This window comes from Carassius gibelio, chromosome B10, assembly GCF_023724105.1.
Source record: "Carassius gibelio isolate Cgi1373 ecotype wild population from Czech Republic chromosome B10, carGib1.2-hapl.c, whole genome shotgun sequence".
Taxonomy (NCBI): Eukaryota; Metazoa; Chordata; class Actinopteri; order Cypriniformes; family Cyprinidae; genus Carassius; species Carassius gibelio.
In genome coordinates this window covers 6,014,751-6,039,560 of record NC_068405.1, presented here as the reverse complement: position 1 = coordinate 6,039,560, position 24,810 = coordinate 6,014,751, and the positions used below count along the sequence as shown (strand labels likewise).

At 37.8% G+C, this 24,810-nt stretch overlaps 1 protein-coding gene across 1 annotated transcript in view; it reads right to left on the bottom strand.

Annotated features, from left to right (window-relative positions):
* The window catches only part of LOC127966883 (ephrin type-A receptor 5-like), an 85,014-nt gene that overhangs the window by 5,894 nt on the left and 54,310 nt on the right, over positions 1–24,810 (bottom strand). The window contains exons 7-15 of the mRNA XM_052568209.1: positions 24,088–24,247; positions 22,545–22,647; positions 14,555–14,622; positions 13,755–13,880; positions 13,132–13,317; positions 12,577–12,638; positions 11,889–12,098; positions 9,937–10,086; positions 755–948 (exon numbers count right to left, since the gene is read on the bottom strand). Coding sequence (XP_052424169.1) covers positions 755–948; positions 9,937–10,086; positions 11,889–12,098; positions 12,577–12,638; positions 13,132–13,317; positions 13,755–13,880; positions 14,555–14,622; positions 22,545–22,647; positions 24,088–24,247 — 1,259 coding nt within the window. The remainder of the gene's footprint in view (positions 1–754; positions 949–9,936; positions 10,087–11,888; positions 12,099–12,576; positions 12,639–13,131; positions 13,318–13,754; positions 13,881–14,554; positions 14,623–22,544; positions 22,648–24,087; positions 24,248–24,810) is intronic.

Here is a 24,810-nt window from a genome sequence, read left to right as displayed (position 1 = left end):
CTTCTTCAAATAAGCAACCTTTTATGATTAAACTCAAATTTCTTATCTACTTAATAACAATTTTCAATGGAATTTAAAAAAAAAAAAAAAAAAAAAATATGTATATATAATTAAAAAGTATAATATAATTAAAAGCATTTTAAATGGAGTGTTTGCATGCACAGATAATATTCAGAACAAATATATGTATGTGCTTCTAATTCTGCTTTCATATGCATGTTAAAATTAAATCACATTACGACTATACATATTAATATAATCAGTGATCTCTTGGCCACACTTGCTAATATTATCATCCCAGGCAAATAAAGAAAATTATGGTGCAATAACGCAGCTCCCCAAACATTCCCAGGCTCCAAATCAATTTCATATTAAACCTGGACATAACTGCATAACACAATTACAGATAATGGATGATTCCAACATGTAAGAATACGGACCAGAAATGTATTCGATTCGTATAATCGCAGTAATTGGAAGTCATTTGCACACTGTCACTTCTGTTTAACGCAACATTAAATCACGAAATGTTGTCACCAGTATCATTAAAGCTTGATTTCCTGTGACAGCCGTGTAGCAGGGTGGTTAACCCTCGGTTATCAATGCTTCACAGGCGTCACATCATTTGTGATCTCACAGTCGATGTTAATCACATGCTGTAAGTAACAGTTCAATTAACATATACACTCTGATTGGGACAGTAAAGAACGAGAACAATGGAACACGAATAAACCAATAATGGCTTGTCGTCTACCTTTTCGATGGGTTAACTAGACCCTTGAGGCTGCTGGGATTGCGGATGAGTTTGTCCAGTAAGCTGACAATCTCCTCAAATTTGGGCCTGCTGTTCCTGTCTTTCTGCCAGCAGTCCATCATGAGATGATAGAGGGCGGTCGGACAGTCCATGGGGCCTGGCAGCCTGTAGTTCTCCTCCACCGCCTTTATCACCTGAGACAAACAGAAGAGATTGCAGGCATTTTACATCATGTTCCACAATAAATATATGATGTGCCTTCAGTGTCCGAACACGGATTGTTCTGCTTCATGAATTGTTGCTGAGAGCAGGTGGTGAATTTACACACTGACCTCGGCATCTACTGGCTGCTATAAATGAACAGACGTGTTTAGATGTAATGTGATGCTTTTTAGAGTACTGTTACGGCATTATTAATATTAATATAATAAACATGGTAACTCTGTATTTTAAGGTGTCCTTGTTTACACGTTACATTACATTACAGTGTGTTACGGATCATAGGAGGGGAACAAGGAGAGAATCTTCTTAAACAAACTTATTTTAATAAATAGCCAAGGGAATACATTTCAGGAACACCATAGACGCAGAATAAAAAACTCTGAACAAAACACTCTTTAAGTACACCACTAAATCAGGAGAAAGACGAGACACACCTGAAATCAAAAGAACAAATTAATAAAACACAGCTGGAAATGAATTCACATAACGGGGACAGGAAAAACCAAATAAGGAAACAAAAACAGGAGCATACACTCGACAATATGTATGTATATTTGTATATAGTATATAAGTAAACAATAAAGGCCTATATTATAAAAAAGAATAATGTTTGGAGTCAAATTGACTTTTTTATAAAAAAATATATATACATATTTATTTAGAAGGTAATAATATTTTACTATATTATTGTATTTATGAAATGCATTACAGCATTATTAATATTATTAATAAACAGAGTGACTGTTATTGTTATAATCTGTTTTTGTTTAGTTTTCTGTGTTGTGTCTCCCTTCTCTTGCTTTGTTTGTTTCCATGGTTGTTGATTTAATTTGCTCCTTAGTCATTATTAGTTAACTATATATATATATATATATATATATATATTAGGGCTGTCAAAAATAGCGTGTTAACGACATTAATTAGTTGTTTGTCGTTAATTACGTCAATTACGTCAGTGTGACAAATTATTCAGGTCAGGAAAGTCTCGTCGATCTCTGAATTCTCAAGATAGTAAAAAACAGCGGCGAGCGCCGCGACGAAAACACCGAAGAAGCTTAAGGTTTTACCCCAGTTACTCTCAAATACATTCATGCCAAGCTCGATAAACAGAGACGACTTTGGTAGTTGATACGCTGGAGCTTCTTCCTGTTATAGCAGTGATCCTCAAATCTGGCTCGCGAGATCCAGTTTCTTGCAGAGTTTAGCTCAGACTCCAATTAAACACACCTGCCTGTGATTTACTAATGATCCTAAAGACAATGATTAGCAGACTCATGCGTGTTTGATTAGAGTTAGAGCTAAACTTTGCAGGAAAGTGGATCTCGCGAGCCAGATTTGAGGATCACTGTGTTATAGCGTCCTGTGTTTCACACTGCGCATGCGCAGAACGCCTACATGCAATGCAGCGAAAATTACAGCTGTTTGGAAAAGCATATGCATTTTTAATTGGTTTTACTGGCACTTGAAGCCTTGTGGCGTGAAGTATTGTGGCAGAGCAAATGAACACCTCCAAAAAACAAGAGTGCCCAGAGTGTTGCTTATGTGATGGTGGCACATGTTTGTGTTTCTGAGTTCATTCTTTCGAGTTTCTCTATGCATAATTTCATAGATATGTGGCTATATTTCACCACTGGTTCACCTAAAACTCTTACACTATCTGTAGTTAAATGGCATGGTTTGATATAGTGCTCAGGTAAATTTGATCTAAGTAAATGTTAAACTTTTGAAATTCAGAAAAAAAGAACCACATGATGAAACAATACATGAAAATTATGTATCTGTGTCCTGTTATTTATCTTTTGGTATGCATTTCAGAAAAAAAAAAAAATGGTTAGGATTCAGGTGTAGTTGCAAATAGTGATTAATCCTGATTAATCCACTGAAAATTCTGATTAATTTGATAAAAAAATTTGAATCATTTGACAGCCCTAATATATATATATACACACATATTATAAACATTTAAATGCTAGATTAAAAAGTTACTAGATGGTGGTGCGTCCACACACAGCGGCTTCTCTATCTCCCATCACAACGGTGTTTTTGTGTTTTTTGTCGCTGTGTTTTAGTACGTCTCTATTTCATCTACCTGTCTTTAAAACGCACATTGAGTCGTGAGTTTCTGCTCAATGTCAGCAGAACCACATTTTTGAGTTAAACTCTGCGCATGCAGAAGAGCTGCGGGATCTCGGTCTGCTCCGGAGGCCTACACCATCACCGTCCCCCACTGCATCTCTCCCACAGCGGAGGCACCACAAGCAGAAGAGGAGTAAGCATGGAGGTATCCAGTCAAGACTAACGGCTAACCCACACAAGCCAGTTATCCCCACCATTGTACTGGCCAGCATACGCTCTTTGGACAATAAACTGGATTACATCCAACTACTATGCTCAACTCAGAGGACTGTGAGAGACCTGTTGTGTTTTTGTGTTCACGGAACCACAAAGTGTGCCGGACTACGCTATTCAGCTCAATCAGCTGACATGCTATCAAGTGGAGAGAGTTCAGAGGTGGATTTTGTGCTTACATCAATGATGCGTGGTGCCGCAATGCTGTTGTGGTCTTCAAACACTGCTCATCCCTCGTAAAGTTTATGATTATTAAGTGCCGGCCATCCTATCCACCAAGGGAATACACAGCCATACTGCTTGTTACTGTATACATCGCTCCCAGCTCCAACAACAGCAACAGGAGCGAGAAACTAAATGAACTGTACCAGCACATCAGTGAGCAACAGACAGCCCACCCTGATGCTTTTCTCATCTTGGCTGGGGATTTCAACCATGCAGGCTTAAAGAGTGTGTTCCCGAGAAATACCCCAACACATTAACTTTCTAACACGGGGTAACAACTCTCTGGAGAAGGCCCTCCCCCTCCCCCAGATCACATCACTGTCATGCTAATGCCTGCATACAGACCACTCGTTAAAGTAGCCAAACCAAACAAATACAAGTGTGGACGGAAGGACTGGAATATGTTTGAGCAGGCTGACACATATAATAACACCACAGACGTCTAAGAGTACTCCGAGACTGTCACTGCCTACATCACCATGTGTATTCAAGATGTAACAGTCACAAAGATCATCACTGTCCAGGCCATCCAGAAGCCGTGGATGACAGGGGAGGTCTACAGACACCTGAAGGCTCAGAGCTGCCTCCAGAGCTGGAGATGAGGTGGGCCCGAGGACAGCTAGGGCCAACCTATCCAGCGGCATAAGAAAGTCTAAGAGACAGCACTCCAGGAGGATAGCCCATGCTCAATGGATGACATGTCCGGTGAGTATGCTAGCCATGCAAGAACTGGGATGTTTTCAGCTTCCAGGAATTGTGTGCAGATCCTTGCAACATGGGACCATGCATTATCATGCTGCAACATGAGGAGATGGTCTTGTATAAATGGCACAACAATTGGCCTCTGGATCTCGTCACATTATCTCTGTGCATTCAAAATGCAGTCAGGTCGAGGCCCCGATGAGGATGAAGAGGAGGTAGATGAGCTTCACTGAGACTGTTTCTGACAGTTTGTGCAGAAATTCTTTGCTTATGCAAACTGATTGTTGCAGCATCTTGGTCTTTTTAGAAAACTGCTCATTTTAGAGTGGCCTTTCATCGTGGCCAGCCTAAGGCTCACCTGTGCAATAATCATGCTGTCTAATCGGGATCTTGATATGCCACACCTGTGAGGTGGATGGATTATCTCAGCAAAGGAGAAGTGCTCACTAACACAGTTTTAGACAGATTTGTGAACAATACTTGAGAGAAATTGGCCTTTTGTGTACACAGAACAAGTCTTAGATCTTCGAGTTCAGTTCATGAAAAATGGAAGCAAAAACAAAAGTGTTGTTTTATAATTGTGTTCAAATTACTATTTAGTCAATAAATACTGCTTTTTGTATTAATTTGATAAACAATTACAGTATATATATTAGACGGTATATATATATATATATATATATATATATATATATATATATATATATATATATATATATATATATAGCTATATAAATATTAAGCAGCTGAACAATTTTCAACATTGATAATCAGAAATTAATGTTTCACAATATTACCGTTTTTACTGCCTTCTTGATGAAATATATGCAACACTGGTGAGCCTAGGAATCATGTATTGAATGGTATATAGAATGTGTTTTTGGTAGTGTACCAGTTGACAGATATTATATATAAATAACGAAGATGTCTTGTTTGCCTTACAGGGTAAATACAATATGTCTATTAGATCAGTTTTATTTTTTTCTGCGTTTCAGAAACTGGCAACAGAAATCAGAGCCATGAATCAACAAAGAGCATCTTCTCTCTAAAATGCCTCTCGCTCCCACATCACAGAAAGCAGCAGCAGCTCAGAAGGCAATCCCTCGCGGAAAACACTCAGAGAGAGAAAACACAGACAGAGAAAGAGACCAACTGACAGACAGACAGAGCCAGAGAAACACACCAGCATCTAGCTGAGCAGATGAAGCCGAGATCTAAAGGGGGAACCCTCAAGAAACCGCTAAATAAAACATCAAATAGCTCTCCCTTCCCAAGCGTGTCTGAAACAGATTAATGATGGAGCACAGAATGAGATGTAAGGCGCCGATGAAGCCATCACTGGCAACTGAAAAGGAGGAAAAAAGGTCAGTTGTGCTTGATAAAACCGTGACTGCTATGTGCACCTCCTTCTGGGATATGCTGGAAAAACTTAGGCATCGCCTTGTGTTTCATCTCTGCCTGCAAATATACTTGTCATCTCATCCGCTGACATATGACATGCACATCTACATAACAAAAGACAGAGAGGCGGCTGTTTGCCGTGTACTGTGTGTTTTTTTTTTGTTTTTTTTTTCAATATCTGAGGCTGCGGTTGTTTAATAATTGTAAAAAAAAAGATTCTTGTGATTTGTATTGCCTTTGCTGCATTAATATTTATGGCTATTTGTATTTAAAATTTAAAAGTATGATTAAGTTTATTTGGATAGGCACTGATACATACTGTACATACAATTATATATATATAAAGAAATTTTCTAAGTTTGTAAGTTTTTTTTTTTTTCTGTTCTCATTAGATCTTAGCGTGGTTGTTGTTGCTAGAAAACACTGTTTTGATTACTGAGTTTACCGTGGTAAAGTAAGGCGTGGCCAGCTGACTTCACTAATGAGTAATCAGGTGAGTATAAAATTGGTTTGATCATCGCAGCAGCCATTGTGTTAAGACCAACAAGTGCAAAGACCATCGTATCTACCTGCGTGAGTCCCTGCGTGACACCATACTCACGGCACTTGGGTATTGCTTTTCTTCCCTTTCTTTACTTTTTGTACAGCTTGTTCTCATATAGTTTAGGCAATTGTACTCACTATGTTCTTTCAAATCTCTACTTTTACTACTAACACTCGGAAAGCAAACACTATGTTGGAGGCAGCCTGTCCCTAAGTCCTCTACTACTTTACTCTCTATTTCATTTAGTCTCTGGAACTGCCATTCTGCTGTAAACAAAGTAGAATTTTTTAATTCTATTGCTACTCATTCCAGTCCCAACCTCATGGCCCTAACTGAGACTTGGATCAAACCCGAGGACACTGCCACTCCTGCAGCCCTCTCCACTAATTTCACTATTTCCCAAACCCCTTGTAGGATTGGCAGGGCTGGAGATACCGGTCTTCTTATCTCAAATGAATGGAAATTACTATTACCTACCCTGTTAAAATCCACTTTGTTGTTGTTTATCGTTCCCCAGGTAAACTGGGTAAAATCTTGGAAGAGTTATGTGTTACTATCAAACTTTCCTGAGGATGGTACTCCTCTGGTACTGCTCAGTGACCTCAACATCCACCTAGAAAAACCCCAGGCCCCTGACTTCAACAATCTGCTCGCCTCATTTTATCTCAAACGAGTGTCTACTACAGCTACTCACAAATCATATAACCAAAAAGACCTCATCTACACACACTATTCCTCCACTGACATCACTTTAGTTACTCCATTACACACCTCAGACCACTTCCTCATCACTTCTAACCTCCCACTAACTCCTGACAAGGCACACACTCCTCCGCACATCACCTTTCAGCATAACCTACACCTACTATCTTCCTCTCGCCTATCCTCTGTGGTTTCATCCTCACTTCCTTCACCCTCTCAGTTTCCAGGACTGGACACAAATAGTGCTACTGACACTATCTACTCCACTCTAACATCTTGCTTAGATAACCATTGCCCCCTTTCATCAAGACCAGCACATACCCCCACCAGATCCTCCTGTCCACCCTCATGAAGATGGGCATCTCAGGAACTGCGCTCCAATGGTTCAAGTCTTACCTCTCAGGTAGGTCTTTCAGGGTGTCTTGGAAGGGTGAGATTGCTAAGTCACAACTTCTTGCAACTGGGTTTCCTCAAGGCTCAGTGCTTGGACCTATTCTCTTCTCTTCTCCATCTATATGTCATCATTAAGATCTGTCATTCAAAAGCATGGGTTTTCTTATCACTGCAATGCTGATGACACTCAACTCTACTTCTCATTCCAACCAGATGATCCGACAGTAGGTGTACTCATTGCAGCCTATCTGAGAGAGGTTTCTAGTTGGATGAGGGACCTTCACTTTCAACTCAACCTTACTAAGACAGAACTGCTCGTGGTCTGTGCTAACCCAGCACTTCATCACAACTTATCTATAAAGCAGGGTTCGTCAACCGTAAGTCTGACAGGACAGCCAGGAACCTTGGAGTTGTGATTGATGATCAGTTAAGCTTCACAGACCATATTGCTACAATGGCCCGGTCCTGCAGATTTGTCTTATACATCATTAGGAAGATTGAACGCTTCTTATTAGAGCAAGATGCACAAATCCTTGTCCAAGCTCTTGTTCTCTTCAGACTGGACAGTTGTAATGCTTGGTGGGCCTTCCCACATGTACCATCAAGCCTCTGCAAATGTTCCAAAATGCAGCAGCAAAAGTGGTCTTTAATGAGCTGATAAAAGCTCAAGTTGCATCTCTCTTCATCAGTTTACACTGGCTACCAGTAGCTACCTAAACTAGAGTACTACTCTTGAAACTTGCGTTCTGCAAGTGAATGACGCCCGTGTGGTGCCATCCCAACGAGGCACCAAAGCACTATCACAGACCTTTTCCTGGACTGTGCCCAGCTGGTGGAATGACCTCCCAATTGAGTCTTTGGCCATTTTCAAAAAAACTTCTAAAGACACACATTTTTTTTTTTTTTTTCGCCAGCACCTGACAAAGTAATACTAGCACCTTTTCTATTTTGTTCTCTTCTATAAAAAAAAAAAAAAACAACCTTGCAATGTGTACTGTGCTGGACTAACTGAGACATGTCACGGCACATGTATCATGTTGCTCTCTTGCTCGTCTGATTGCTTCCATTGTTCTCCTCATTTGTAAGTAGCTTTGGTTAAATGCTTTGGTAAGCGCTATGCTAAATGTTCAAGTAGAGAACAGAAAATTTTTATTTTGTAATAATATTTCAAATTATTTCTGTTTTATTGTATTTTGTATTAAATAAATGCAGGTTTTGTGATTTTTATTTATTTAATTTTTTTTACTGTTTACTTGAATTATGAAAACAATATTTACTTAAGAAAATCTTGAATACTAATTTGTTAATATTTATATAAATATTTTTCTTTAAAAATAATATATTTATTTAAATTTAAGTTATTTAAGTTTTATTTATTTATAGTTTAATATCCCTGGTAAACACTTTTCTAAGCTGTTCATATGTTATTATTTGCTGTATGATTTAGTGTCTATCCAGTGAGATCATGCTTTTATTTAGACCGAGACAATAGATGATGTTAGCTTCTGGTAAATGCTACTATACATAATGTCTTTTAAAGAAACTCTATGCCTGAGTCGAACTCCATTATGCCGGCAGATTTCTGTCTACAGAGAGCTGATGCTCTTTCTGTGCAGAAAAGCCAAGAGTAAAATTCTTGTGGCCAAAACCTGAAACTCCCGTTTTCAACCCAAATATCCGTTACCCAGCATCCTGTGTGTTCCTATTCTGCTGTTGAGCAGGTGACCTTTGACTGGACCACAGGCAGATGTACCGCGGTGGGAGAAAGAGTTTATACAGCCCCAACCCAACCCCAAAATCGGCATGGATCTCCCCCGCTGATGGTGTTCGATATGTCAGTTCAGCTCAGATTTTACCCTCACTTTCTGATCTATTTATAGACATCAGCATTCTATGGCTCTCATTTCCCCTAAGGCAAATACGAGAGAGCATGCGAGCGCTTAAAACGGCCATGGGAAGCAATTATTGTGGTGTAGTGTTAAAAGACTGCAGGGGAAAACTGCACTTTGGCTTCACTGCTGCCCAGAGACTGAATCGTTTTATAAATGTATGCCATATCATCACCTGATATACCATATTGCTATATTTCCAAAAAATAACTTGTGTCAAGTGACTAAATTTCAAAGTAATTGCGCTTTAATTGTGGCTAAGAAATTACCCTTCAAAATATCACTTAATGTAATTGTGTTAAATTAGAAAAACACTGAATAGGCAATTATATTTAAGTGTGTAAATATGGAATTATTTTTCAAATAAAACAATACTCAATATTAAACAACAACCACCAGTAGGTGGGCCCAAGTCACAGTCTTAATAAACAGGTAATTCAGCATGCATTCAGCTGATTCGTTCATAAACAAAGCAAATGACTGTCTTTATGAATGAGTCATTGAATTATTCACTCACTCAATTTGTTCAAACAGCCAATTCATTCAGAAACAAAGCGACTGTCTTTATGAATGAGTCATTGAATCATTCACCACTCGATTACATTTTTTGATTAATTCAGTAACAAAACACCGCAGTGTGTTGCTGTAAATGACAAGTGGACAACTGACTAGAACTATTTTATTTTGCGAAGTTGAACAAATAAGACCATTTATGAACTGCAGTTGAATAGAATTTTGGGCTCATTTCGACTTACGTCTTGATTGCTCATCTCCCAGTATGGTCTCTCTCCATACGACATCACTTCCCACATCACGATGCCGTAGCTCCACACGTCACTGGCTGAGGTGAACTTCCTGTAGGCAATGGCCTCAGGAGCTGTCCACCTGATGGGGATCTTTCCTCCCTGCAAGACAAAACAGCTTGCTGAAATCTCACATTGTCTCACATCAGAAACGTGTCTTGTCAGAGCATCTTAACGGGTGATTATTGCTGGGAAAGAATGGTGTCAGGCTGTGAAATGTGACAGGAAGCATTAGGTCTGTGGATGGCTGCTGCATGCTAATCGCTAATTGACTGTCCCGGTGTTAGTACTCTCAGTCTCTGACGGCACTGAGGAGACATGTCTTAATTTACTTTGTCGACAGTTCATACAGCCATAAAATGCATCCCTCAGTGTTACTTTGACTCACCAAAACAAGAAACATACGACAAAGAGCACTATGCTATGCTAATTATGACAGCCACCATCAAACCTCTAATTATCCTCTTTCAGAACAAGGCAGCTCCATTTTCAGGGCTCAATAATAATTAGTTCTCACTGTGGAATACATTTCTTCTTGCTGTGACCAAATTTCACTTGTTCTGAGGCAAAAAATAAATAAATGAATAATAAAAAAAAAAACCTTCTGTCTGTATTAGCAACATATAAGTGTCATATTATAGGCAATAGATTTAACAGGCATAAATTATGGCCACTGGCAGTGTTATTTGCTCATGCTATCTGGGGCCGGATTCACAAAACATTCTTAAAAATAAAATACATTTTAATTACTATTTTCTATTTGCTTACATTTACAACACTTGCATACATGACTCTTTCTTTCTAGAGACAGAGCGAGAAAAAACAGTGGAAATGAATACATTTAAAAAATCTTTTCTGAAGAAAGAAAATGCTCCTTAAAAACAAGATTTTTATATGTTTATTACATCAATCTGCATGCTGTGCAAAAACATGGACTTAGAGGTAATCACTGAGCTAACTGAGTCTTTGGCAACAACATTATAAACATTACCACAGCCTGTCATGTTAAGACAGTTCTTGAGAATTATATAAAAAAAGAACTTAGTAACATTCTATCGAACATTTAAGAATGAGTATTAAACTCCTGCCATGCCATTCACAAAGAAAATAATGTGTGCTTGTTATGATTATTACATTTATTTGTGGGCTGTGCAAAAACAGTCTTTGAGGTATTTTTCATTAGATTTATGAGCAAGTGACAAAATCTTCCATACAATCAGATACAGTAACACCAAATCCTGTTTTAAGAATTGTACTTCTAAAAAAACATTATTTTATTTTATTTTATTTTGAATTTGGCTCCTGGAATTATTTTAGCACCCTTCAGTAAAATAGTTCTATAAATCAGTGAATTGCTATTGAAGACATGCAATTCTGACTTCGCAGGTCAATTCAGTACGAAAGATTATTTTTTGCATGAAGAAAAGACAGAATAGTAATATAAAACGCAATTGTGAGAATATAAGTCATAACTGTGAGATGCAGACTTCCAATTGTGAGAAAAATACTCAGTATTTTGAGATATAAACTCACAATTGCAAGCAAAAAAGTAAGTTGTGAGATGTAAACTTTACAAATTTACTTGCGAAATATACATTTAATTTGGACAATTCTATGGCGGAAATGAGCATCCGTAGTTCAGGGTTCGTTCATAGTTCTAAGTTGTGGAGGATGCAGCACATGATTTGTAGTGTAACATGTCCCTAAATGCACTCTGCGACAGAAGCGTCCAGCTTAATATGTTACTGCAAGAGAGCAGGAAGACAACAGTATCGCAAAGTGCTAGTAGCACTGGGTTTGAATACAGGCTTAAAACAAAACCCTGCTGCAAGGTAGCTAATAGATGGGAGGTGTAGTAGGTTAGCTGTTATCGTGACTCATCGTTTATCCTCTGTAGCACGTACGCGGGTTGTGTAGGCCGCCTCTGGGTCGTCCTCCAGCACTCTGGACAAGCCGAAGTCGGACACCTTACACACCAGGTTGCTGTTGACCAGTATGTTGCGGGCAGCCAGGTCACGGTGCACATAGCCCATCTCAGAGAGGTAGCGCATGCCAGAAGCAATGCCACGCAGCATGCCGACCAACTGGATGACAGTGAACTGACCGTCATTCTTCTGTTGGAGCAGTAAAGACATATATTATACATGAATATGAGCATACTACATAAAACTGAATGTTTACTTCAGAAAGAATGACTAACTGTACAAACTGAGTCATTACATGAGTAGAGCACTTTGTGTCTGCATTTGATGAAGTGCACACAAGAATCTGGTATTATAATTTCAATTATATCGGATAATATAATTTCAAAGATAATTATAAATAAGTAATATTATAAATATATAATAAGCAACATGACCAAATAAGGAAACACAGGAAGGTACATGAGGAGCAAAACACACATAAAAGAAACCTGAGTTTGATACTTAAAAAAAAAAAAAAAAAATTATATATATATATATATATATATATATATATTAAATATGCATGGTTTTTCTTATTAATAAAACACATTAGCAAGACTTTAATAACAACACTTCACAGATTCACAGAATGATTATTTATTGTACTTCCATAAAGCAGAGAATGTACCTTCAAAAAGGTGTCCAGGGATCCATTCTCCATATATTCTGTTATTATCATCACTGGTTTACCTTACAGAAATAAATCACACAGATTTCAGCTTCAAGGTCATTGTTGGGTTAATATTATGTGCCACTGCCTTCATTAACCTGGTAACATACAAGATGTGTTAACTGCTTTTATTTAAATCTAAAACATTATTTAACATTACTGAATCAAACTAAACAACAAAACAAAACTGAAAAAGTTTTTGTTTAGAGAATATATATATGTGTGAACTGTTTGTATATGCATATAAAAGCACAAATACAGTATATATTTTGAATATATATATATATATATATATTATTCATGTGTGTGTTTTTTATATATACATAGTACACACAAATATATTCTGTAAACAAAAACTCATATATCGGATGCGATTATTCATGATTAATCGTTTGACAGCACTAGAATAAACAGCTCTTTAAGATAACAATTGTAGGTTAACACTTTTAACAGTGTAAAAATTAAACATACATTTTCAAAAGCAATCCTAATCAAAAGCATCCCGGCACTCACTCTTGGTGACGACCCCCTTGAGGTGGATGATGTTGGGATGCTCGAACTGGCCCATGATGCTGGCTTCGCCCAGGAAGTCCCTCCTCTGCTTCTCGGTGTAACCGGCTTTCAGAGTTTTAATGGCCACTGGGATCTCTCTCTTCCCTGGCAGCCGCAGCAAACCGCTGCACACCTCACCGAACTCACCTGCAGCCGCAAGCAGAGCCATCAGTGAACCGCGGCAGCAAAGAGCCAGACAATGAAACGCCTCATTGTGCCCGGGCAGATTTCCCTTGCGAAGCCACAAAGTGCAAATCTACTGAGGAATGAACTCGCTTCCTTCTGAATGAATAAGGTCTGGCACTGAATGCCTGTATATATAATACAACACTTTCAGAGCAGGATTTTAAACTGAATGTTTAGCCCAAGCCTCTTGTATTAAGGATGTAAGAGAATAATGAACTAAAATAAAGAGTCTGTCAAGAAAGCTTCTCAGTTTGATCTCATACAAACACTGCACAGATGAGATTTGAAAACCAAACCATCTCACATCCTCCTCCTCAGCAGCGAATGCTTCTCATGTAAGCTAATTGTACTTCTGGTCCTGAGGCCTGTTTTGTTTTAGTTGCTCATAACTCACTCACCGGCTCCAATAACCCGCTCGATGGTGATACAGGACACATCAATCTCCTTGGCAAACTCGTGGACGGCCTGGTTGGGATCTTCGTAGGTGTGAGGATCGATATACGTGCGGACCGCTGGGAATTTGACTGCGATGAAGAGAGAGGGGAGGAAATGTTGAATCCCGGCCCCTCACAGCCCTGGGGTTGGGTTATGTGATGTAATGCGAGAGAGTTTGCTGCTTGAGGTTTCATCTCTAGAGACCATGTTTGTTCCTCCCTGCTGCGCCAAGCACAACATGTTGATGGATTGCTTTAGGACTACATAATAAGAATCCACTAAAATATGCCACACGTCTGTGTGCCACTGTATTATTGGGTACGTGTTTAGTGTGGTTGTAGCCTAATGGGCCAGGGAGGTTTTCGGGTTACAAATGGGTGTCCCGGTAACTGCAATGCTACTAAACAAAGAATATAAGTCTATGGGATTTTTCCATCAGTCTTTCTATCGCTAATCAGTGAATGATAATAATAATAATTATGACTATCATTAATACTTGACAGGAAAATTATTTATATTCTATATATGTTTTCTGTTTGCATGGTAATATTTATGTATTATATATGCATGATATAATTAAAATAGAAATAGTATTTTATGCATTGTATAACAGCAACAATAATAATAATAATAATACATGTTAAAATTAAAATAATTCATGGCCAGCATTCCTGACGTCATTTTTAAGCTTACGATAAGATGAGACTAGCCCACTGAACTCTGTTTGAACCCAGACGCGTCTGTCTGTTTCAGTTAGACTTACTGTGTCCATTGTGGAAGTGCATCTTCTCCTCGTCCGGATCTTGCTTGGCTTTACTGTAGCCACAACGTCTGTGGAAAAAAAAGAGCTATTTTACTCTTGATACAGCATGGTTTGCCTTTCTCTAAAAGCCATTTCCCTGCACTCATTTCCTTAATTGAACAGGCTGGAAGAGAGAGACAGGGAAGTAAACAGAAAGAATACGGGATTGTAATGGTTTTATCTGCTTTCTGCACCATAATCCTCCAGAGAGGACTATCCAAACACGCACTCTTGCGGTATGACAGCAGTCGTAAGCGAACCCAATGCATCACAGCTTTATCTGCCAGTGGAGTGTTTGTATGTGAGAAATGAGCAAGTGGACATTCACACACAAGGAACTGCAGAAACAAGGTGATGTCCGCTTCTGATCTGAGATACAGACATCAGGGTAAAATTATTTGATTACCTGTTGATGATCACTGTATGTTATCTTGTATTTCGCAAAAAAAAAAAAAAAAAAAAAGATGAGTGAAAACACAATTATTAGTGCATAATATATATATATATATATATATATATATATATATATATATATATATATATATATATTATAAATATTTTATTACTGATTTGAAAGCACTGACATAGTTATATGATAGAAATTATTAACCTTAATTAAATTTAGTTTAATTAGTAAAATTTAATTTGATCACAATTTTAAGATTTAAACTTAACTAGATTATAACTAGATTTAAAATGGAAAATGAATGAATGGATGAATGAACTTTATTAATAAACTTACATATAATAATATAATAAACTAACTTTATAAAGATAAAACTTTATATGATAAAAACTGATAAAACACTGATACTAAAATTTTATATTCAGTGATACACAAATATAGTGTATATGCATATTGCCTACTGTTGCCTTGTCAGCTTTTATTATATATAATGCAGTACACTAGTATTTCATTATAAGTTCTCTATACAGTTTATAAAATAGAATTTACCGGATGCTTACTATGAATGTCAGTTTATGGCCCAGTTATGTACAATTCCAAACAAGCCATTTCCCTTTCAGGCCAACCCTGCTCTGTTTAGGGGAATATTGTAACCAATTGTTCTTATGTGTGTGTGTGTGTGTTTTGTCTGTGTGTATCCCGTGGGATTTGGCTGTATGTCTGCAGCCTCAGGGGAGATATACATGCAGAGCTGATGAGTTTGACCAGCATGCAAACCCTGAAGCCCAGCCACTTACTTTGCTCTACTTTCTTCTGATGAATTTGATTGGACATCTGTGCTGTTACTCAATTTGACATATTAAGCTACTAAACCAAAATCCTAACGGGAAGAAAAGCTACTCTTCAGAGTAGTATAAGCTTTATTTGTTTATAAGGCTGCATGTATTTAATCAAAATACATAGCAAAAATGCTGCCGGAAATTCAGCTTTGCATCAAAGGGACAAATTGCATTTAAAATATATACATATAGAAAACAGCTATTTTAAATTGTAATACTTTTTCAACATATTACTGTTCTTACAAACTTAGTAAGCATAAAATAAGCATTTTAATGGACCAGTAATCAAGGTACATATTCAATTGATCAAAAAAGTGTCAGTAAATATATTATATATATATATATTAACATAATGCAAAAAAATAAATTAAAAAAAGCTATTTGTATACTGTCTTTACATTCAACAAACATATATAAAAGCATCATAATATGTAATGATATGCAAATATCATCAACTGTTTTCAATAGCGATCATATTTATTTATTAGTTAGTTTGTTTATTTATTTATATTGATTTATTTATTTATTTGAGCAGCAAATCATATTAGAATGATTTCTGAAAGATCATGTAAAACTGAAGACTGGGATAATGAAGCTGAAATTCAGCTTTGCATTACAGAAATACATCAATTTTCACAATATATTAAATTAGAAAACTGTTATTTTAAATAATATAATATAATATAATATAATATAATATAATATAATATAATATAATATAATATAATATAATATAATATAATATAATATAATATAATATAATATAATTTTGGCTGTGTTCAACCAAGTCTCTGCCTTTCTCACACATAACAACCTCCTTAACAGCAACCAGTCTGGTTTTAGAAGTGGATATTCAACCGATATTGCCTTGCTCTCAGTTGTTGAAACCCGAAGACTGGCAAGAGCAGATTCCAAATCTTCAATACTTATCTTCCTGGATCTGTCCGTTGCTTTTGAAATGGTTAACCACCAGATCCTCCTGTGAGCCATATTGGCAAAGGGCATCTCAGGAACCACACTCCAGTGGTTTGAGCCTTACCTCTCAGATAGGTCCTTTAAAGTATCTTGGAGAGGTGAGGTGTCCAAGTCGCAACATCTAACTACTGGGGTGCCTCCGGGCTCTGTTCTTGGACCACTTCTCTTTTCTGTCTACATGGCATCATTAGGTCCTGTCATTCAGAAACATGGCTTTTCATATCACTGCTATGCTGATGACACTCAACTCTACCTCTCATTCCATCCTGATGATCCGATGGTAGCTACTCACATCATAGCTTGTTTAACAGACATCTGTGGCTGGATGAAAGCCAAGACAGAACTGCTTAGGGTTCCATCAAACCCATAGTTTCATTACAATTTCACCATCCAGTTAGGCACATCAACCACAACTCCTTCAAAAACAGCCAGAAACCTTGGAGTTGTAAATGATGATCAGCTGACGTTCTCAGGCCACATAGCTTAAACTGCCCAGTCCTGCAGATTTGCTTTATTCAACATCAAAAAGATTAGCCCCTTTCTTTCAGGACATGCTGCACAACTCCTTGTTCAAGCTCTTGTTCTGTCCTGGCTGAACTATTGCAGTGCTCTCTTGGCAGGTCTTCTGGCCAGTTCTATCAAACTTTTAAAATTAACCCATACATTTTTAATGAGCTAAAAATAATGCATGTCACACATCTGTTTATTGATTTTCACTGGCTACCAATAGCAAGGCATTGATGCTTGCCTACAAAACCTCTACTATGCACCCCTTAACCTAAATTCATTACTTCAGATTTATGTGTCCTATAGAAGCTTTGATCCTGAAAGTGAACTTCACTTTATTGTGCTATCCCAAAGAGCCGTCATGGACTTTTAAATTAAATGTTCCCTCCTGGTGGAATGACATGCCCAACTCAATCCGAGCAGCTGAGTCCTTAGCCATCTTCAAGAATCAGCTAAAAACACATTTCTTCCATCTTTATTCCATCTTCCATTTTTACCCTCTAAACTAACTCTAACATTCTATATTCTGATTATATTAAAAAAAAAAAAAAAAAAAAAAAAAAAAGCTTCTCTGATTTTTTTAATATATTCTATCGACTTGTTTTTTTTTTATTATACAATTAACAAAAGCAAAAAATCACCTCTAACAATAACTTGCTCTTTTATTTCCTATTCTATATAGTTTTTATTGTTATTTTTTTATTAAAACTTTGCTATATGTACTGCATTAAGTTAACTGAGACTTGTTATAGCACTTGCATATCATTGTTGTTTTGTTGAATTTGATTGCTTCCATTGTCCTCAAGTCACTTTGTATAAAAGTGTCTCCTAATAATATTCCGGGTATTTTTGGTAAAATACATTTAGGAAAAATAATAAATTGTGAATTTGTGTACATTCTCAGCCATTGTCCTTGACTCAACCCAAAGTCCTCACAGTATCACCTTAAAAAATGTCTGCGTGAATGGTATTCTGACAGTTTTACTAACAGCCCTGTCCAACAGGAGCTTGTTCTCCAGATAGTCTGCTGTAATGGCCTTCTGATGGAGCCCTGTAGCTCATTCATGAATATGTCTTGACCTAGTAAGGCCAAAGAGGCTATTAACAACCCCGATTGCTTCCTGCAGGAGAGAGCGCGCTTCAAACCCATCTGTGACATAAAAGGTGACAGAAGTGTCAAGGCTGTGGCCCATGTGATACACTGATATACGCTTTAAGAGTAATTGCCTGAAACCGTTACACTCTTGAGGGACATCTTAAACAATTCAACTGCCTTTCAAGTGACTTGTGAGAATTCAGCTGACTGATGTCTGATTGAGGTCTTGCTTTCATGCCAATCTTCAATCTCGATAAGGACTTGACACTATCAAATTAAAGGCTGTGACTTGGTTCAAGGGTGAAGAGTTAGGAGAGACAAACATTGTTTGAGGTTAGCATTATTAAGTTCTCTACTGACAGACATTCAAACCATTGAAAACGTTTGCTTAATTGTATTGATGTTACATGTATGCATTGTTTTGTGTTGTTTCTGTTTTGATGTAGTTTTCTGTTGTCTGTCAATCATCTCATTAGTTCCCATTGTTGGTTCATGCTTATAAGCCTTCAGTTCTCCCTAAGTCTGTGTCCGATCTCTTTATATGTTTGGTTTCCATGACTGTTCTCCTGGATTTAACTTTTTAAAAGGCTTTTTGCTGATCTCCATACTTGTGCAGTTTATATCACCAAGGTGTGACAGAAGAATGAGTCCACTACAGGTTTTTTTTTTTGTTTTTCCCCACTCATCTGTCACCATGAACATTCCTGCAGTTGCCCTGTTAGGCCTGGAATTGGGTGACCATCTGCTGGAAGACCACACATGGGACATTTTACATCTCATCTGCCTCATTACCCTGATCACTCACTCTGTTTTTTACCACGCCAGCCTGAGTGAATAATAAAAGGCACGCACTCCAGCAGACGGTCCCGGAGACAATTTTGGTGCAGTTGTGGAGTGGGTGCTGGAGGATAATGGACTGTATTTCTCCTTCAAGAGGAATTAATAAACTGGTTTGGAGAGGTTGTTCTTAGTTCCCATGAACCTCGAGAATATCCTATGTCTCATGTTTCTCCTCTAGTTCCGTCCAGCTCTCCTAAGTTTCTTTTGACTTTTAAGCTCCCACCCAGCTTCCTTCTTCTGCCTCCTCTCTCTGCTGGTGCCTGTCAGTCCATCTGGGCGCTCTGATCCTCCTCAGGACTTCCAGCCTCCAGCTCCACCTAGGCTTGAGGATCCCCTGTCTCTGCCTCCAGCCTCCTAGTCCTGGACTCCACCTCGGTCCTTCGACCCATCGGCTCTGCCTTGACTCCTAGCTCCCTTGTCTCCGCTGTGGCCAGACATCCCAGTGGCTCTGCTAGGCTCCCCCATCCCTCCGGCTCCACTTGGTCAGTGGTCGACCATCCGCTGCCTCGGAACTCCACTCCTCCAAATTCACCTCCATCACTCTGCCTCTGTCTGGCTCCTCCTTCCCTCTGGCTCCACCTTCGTCTTCAGTCACTCTGGCTCTGCCGCGGTTTTACGTATATCCACCTCCATCTTGGTTGCCTGAGCCATCAGCTCCGCCTTGGCCTTCTGGATCCTCAGTGTTGCCCTGGCTCTCCATCTACTTGACTACATCTGGGTCTCTATCTCCAGTGGCTCCGTCTCCATTGTTTATCCACAGGTTGTCGTCAAACCTTCTCCATCATGGCTCCTCCCTCCTTCGACTCCGCCTTGGGGCTTCGTCCTGGCTGGTCTCTGGCTCCTCTTGCTCCAGGCTTTCCCTTCGCTTCTCGCACCCTCCGCTCCCCTTTGAACTTTGGACTATTTTTGTTTCTGCCTCTCTCATGCTCCACATGCTCCTCCAGAGCCCCCACCCTCACTACTCAGTTGGACTTTGTTACAACGCAGGGATGCGCTATTCCTGGAGGGGGTGAACTGTTACATGTATGTCTTTTTCTGTTCTTTCCGTTGTGACCTAGTTTTCCTGAATTGCCTGATTATGTCATTCAGTTCACCTGTTGTCTGTTAATCATCTCATTTGTTCTCTTGTTTTGGTTCTGAGTTGTCCCTTAGTCTTTGTCTGTTCTCTGTCTATGTTAAGTTGGTTTCCGTGCCTGTATTCATATATATATATATATATATATATATATATATATATATCATTTTCCAGTAATTTTCCTTGCCTTGCCCAAATATGCTAAAGTGTACATCTTTTCCACAACAGAAATAGCCATGAATTCTGACTAAATAAATTGTTAAGTCGTGTTCTTCCATTTGAAAAAACTAACAAACAACAAGTGCTTATTTAACTTGTCTATGTGTTCCGAGTTTCTGACTTAGTTTTGCCTGTGTCTTCATCAGTTCATTGTTCCCTCCTGTTGTGTCATTAATTACCAGCTATTACCTATGTTACATGTTTGCTTACATGATTCCTGAGTTATCCTGCCTGCTTTCTGAATGGATTTATATTAAATACTTATCTGTTGTATTCCCTGCTCTTCATGAGTTTGATCTGCCAGAGACGCATTACAGCTAATGCATTTTGATGCTAATGTTAATGCTAACACTGAATGTTGAACATTGAAAAATTGCTGTTCAATCAAACCTTTACATGTTTGAAACAAACGAATGAATGAATGAATGAATGTACTTCAGAGGGAGAATAGAAATGTTTTGCCATTAAATAAAACATTTACAGCTTAAGTTCATGTATTCCTTGGAAGCAGGAAATGATTTTTCCAGACAATTACTCTTTTAACTTAAAACTCCATATTTAATCTATTTTGAATAAAGTTAGCATTTCATAAGCGCAAACAAACATGAACACACCTTTATATCTGCACCTACTGCACTTCCAGCATAATTCCAGTAAATTGCAGACTGTTTATTATAGATAGACAGAACGCGTCTCGGTTTGTTTCCTCTAGTCAGCGAGGACAATAGCATGCATTACAGTCTCATTTTAAAATGTTGTGCCTGAAATGCTAAATAGGACAGCGTGTATGAAACAGGATATTGTTGTTGGCTCCTCATCTTTTTCTGCCATTGTGTTTTGTGAAAAAAGAAAAAAAAAATATCCCAATGCTGTTTACATTAAGACGTGAAAAGGCACTTAATCACTGTAGAAATGAGGTCAGTGATCAGAGATGTAGATACATATGTGAGGTCTTTAACTAATTTAATTATTTACAGATAATCAATAATAATTTAACATTAATAAAGATAATTATGTCATTTCCTTTGTCCCTCCTGTGTTTCTCATTTTGTGAACTTTATCAGAAAAACATTATGTATATGATGTGTTTAGTCTTAGACAAATATCAAAGTTATTAGGTTATAATCAGCTAAATTTCTAAAGATACGAGGTATTCCAATATTGTAAGAATATTCCAGTAATTTTCCTTCAGATGACAACTTACTCCAGTTTTACTTTAGCAACAATTCAGTAATTAAGTGAATTTCTGTTTTTATCACTTTTGTCTTATCAAATTTTTTTTACAAAAAAATAAAATAAAAATTATATATAATTATAACTTGTGATTAGAGCTATTACTTAAGATTATTATTATTTATTTATTTTTATTTTTTTCAAAAAGCTTTATTTATATATTTACACTTACACAATGTGGTCCACAAGGGTGAAAGATACTGTAATATTTTAAACATACATTTATTGTCTAAAATGAATATTTAATGCAGCAATATTTATTTACTTGCTTACTTACTTTGTATTGTATTGTATTGTATTGCACAGTTGACTTTCTTACATTTGTAGATAAGAATCGAACTGTAAGACATAAGTTATTTTCTGAGGAAATCGTGTCTCACATGCTTCTAACATCACACTTATCTGTTAAAGCAACTGATAGGCCAGTTGTGCTAAATACTTACATGTTTGTTTGAAGCGCTTGATATAAAATAGCTAAGTAGCTTGAACTGCATAGAGATGCTTATTCACTAATGTAAAGTCACATGACAGACTGATGGATTTCCTGTGCACAGTGCACAAATGTGATTAACTGATGATCAGTGTTGATTATTTTCATTATTAATTTGACTAGTTGTTGCATCCCTGCTTGCTATGATAAAAAAAAAAAAAAGAAGAAGAAGAAAAAAGAATGGAACCATTTATAGCAAACAGTTGTGAAATAGTTTAGAATGGAGCTTTCAAACAAAAGCCACTTGGATTTTGTGATGAGGTGTTCTTACCTGCCACTCATCAGGAAACCTGTGACCAATGCGATGATGATGATGGCCACAGTAACAGCGACAGCGATGATGGGCACCTGACCCTGATCACTCGAGGCCGCTACTGCTGGAACACACACCAGAGAAACACAAGAGCAGGGTTTGAGAGTTCATCACAATCACTACCTTGTTTCTTGATAAATTCATAGGGAATTACTGTAAGTGTACAGTGTGACATTCAATATTATATGCACCCAACACCACTGTAAATTTAGTTGATGTGCGGTCGCAGATTGTATACAATAATCTTTTTTTTTTTTTTTTTTTACAAAAAAGTTTTACAAATGTTCCAGTTTATGGGATCTTTTGAATCACAAATGCAAAGAATTACGTAAAACTATATACAAATCCATGTTAGAGACGCATAATTCTCTATGATGTCCCAACTTATCAATGTTGCTGAAATGGGTTTGTGAGTTCTCAGCATGAACTGCAATATATTAATACATTATGCTCTTACTGTTATTGGATTAATGTTTAAATGTTTGCCAACTTTTTTTATTTTTTTTTGATATGCATCAGCATTCTCAAAGTTTGTGTCTCAAGTGTTGAAGCCTATCCAATCATCTCATATGTGACCCTAGAGCACAAAACAAGTCTCAGGTCGCTGGGATATATTTTTTAGCAATAGCCAAAAAAACATTGTATGGGTCAAAATTATAGATTTTTCTTTTATGCCACAATAATTAGGATATTCAGAAAAAAATAGGGGTGCTCCGATCACGATCGGCCGATCGTTATGCGCATCTCGTCAGTAAAGCCGGTTCTCTAATCAGCGGTTAATTCCATCAGGTGCGTGATTTCACATAGAGCAGCTGTTACTACACAGAGACGTTGTTAATAGAGAAGATGCGCAAATCCACTTCATTTTCAGCATTTTTTGGCGCATCTTCTCAGTTAACAACGTCTCTGTGTAGTAACAGCTGCTCTATGTGAAATCACGCACCTGATGGAATTAACCGCTGATTAGATAACCGGCTTTACTGACGAGATGCGCATAACGATCGGCCGATCGTGATCGGAGCACCCCTAGAAAAAATCATGTTCCATGAAGATATTTTGTAAATCTTCTACCGTAAATATATCAAAACTTAATTTTTGATTAGTAATATGCATTGCTAAGAACTTAATTTGAACAACTTTAAATGTGATTTTTCTCAGTATTTAGAATTTTTTACACATTCTGATTCCAGATTTTCAAATAGTTGTATCTCCTAACAAACCTTATATCAATGGAAAGATTATCTATTCAGCTTTCATATGATGTATAAATCTCAATTTTGAAAAATTTATGCTTAAGACTTTTGGTCTTAAGGTTTTGTGGTCCAGAAGTTTTATATCTTTCCTTTTTAAGGCAACTGGGCCTTCAGAAAACAAAAATAGCATCGTTTAATTATCATATAATCCTATTAAATCCAATTAATTAATATATAGTGATAAGAGAAGATCAGATGAGATTTTATGACTAATAATGCAGAAATATCTGTATATATGTTTGACTTACAGTAAGGGCTTGTTTCAAACTCAAAGCGACGGCTGAAGCCTCCGTAGCCCGCGGAGGTGCGCGCTCTGATTTGAAAGATGTACACTGAGGACGGTTTAAGGCCGTCCACCAAAACATCCGTCTCCTTTGACTTGATGATGGTGTAGCTGGTTTCCTGATCCTACAGAGCCACCAGAAGACAAAAACGGTCAGAGAGGGAGAGAACGAGGGATAAAGGCCTTCTGTCCCATGAGAGAATGGCAAAGTGTGTGTGCTGTGGCCAGCAGTGAGGATCGGTTTCACGCTCTTCATTGGTTTTGTTTTAAAGCCCTGTGTTAAGTGCTCTGTCCATTAGCTTTCATACGAGTGGCATCGGGTCTTTACAGCTATTTGGTTTTTTAAGTGCATCGTATCATTGTTTCACAGAACGCTCCAAAACACTGAGGTCATGAGGAGCTGAGGCTCGTTTACAGACGTATTCTGTCTTTAAATGGCTCAACAAAGCAACCGGCAAATGCTGCAAGGTGAGCAGCAATCAGAGACGCGATCGGAGAGGGGATTTTGTTTCGGGCTTTGTGAGGATTGTCGCCAGCGGGGTGGTCGACTGAGACGCCCAACAAGAGCCCTGCTTCTGTAGAGGATGAAGCCTGTCATCATCTGCTCAAGCTGCTGATGTTGCGCAGATGTCTCCTGGAGGAATTCTGAATAGTTTACTGGTCGCTGTTTTCCATGCGTTGAGAATAA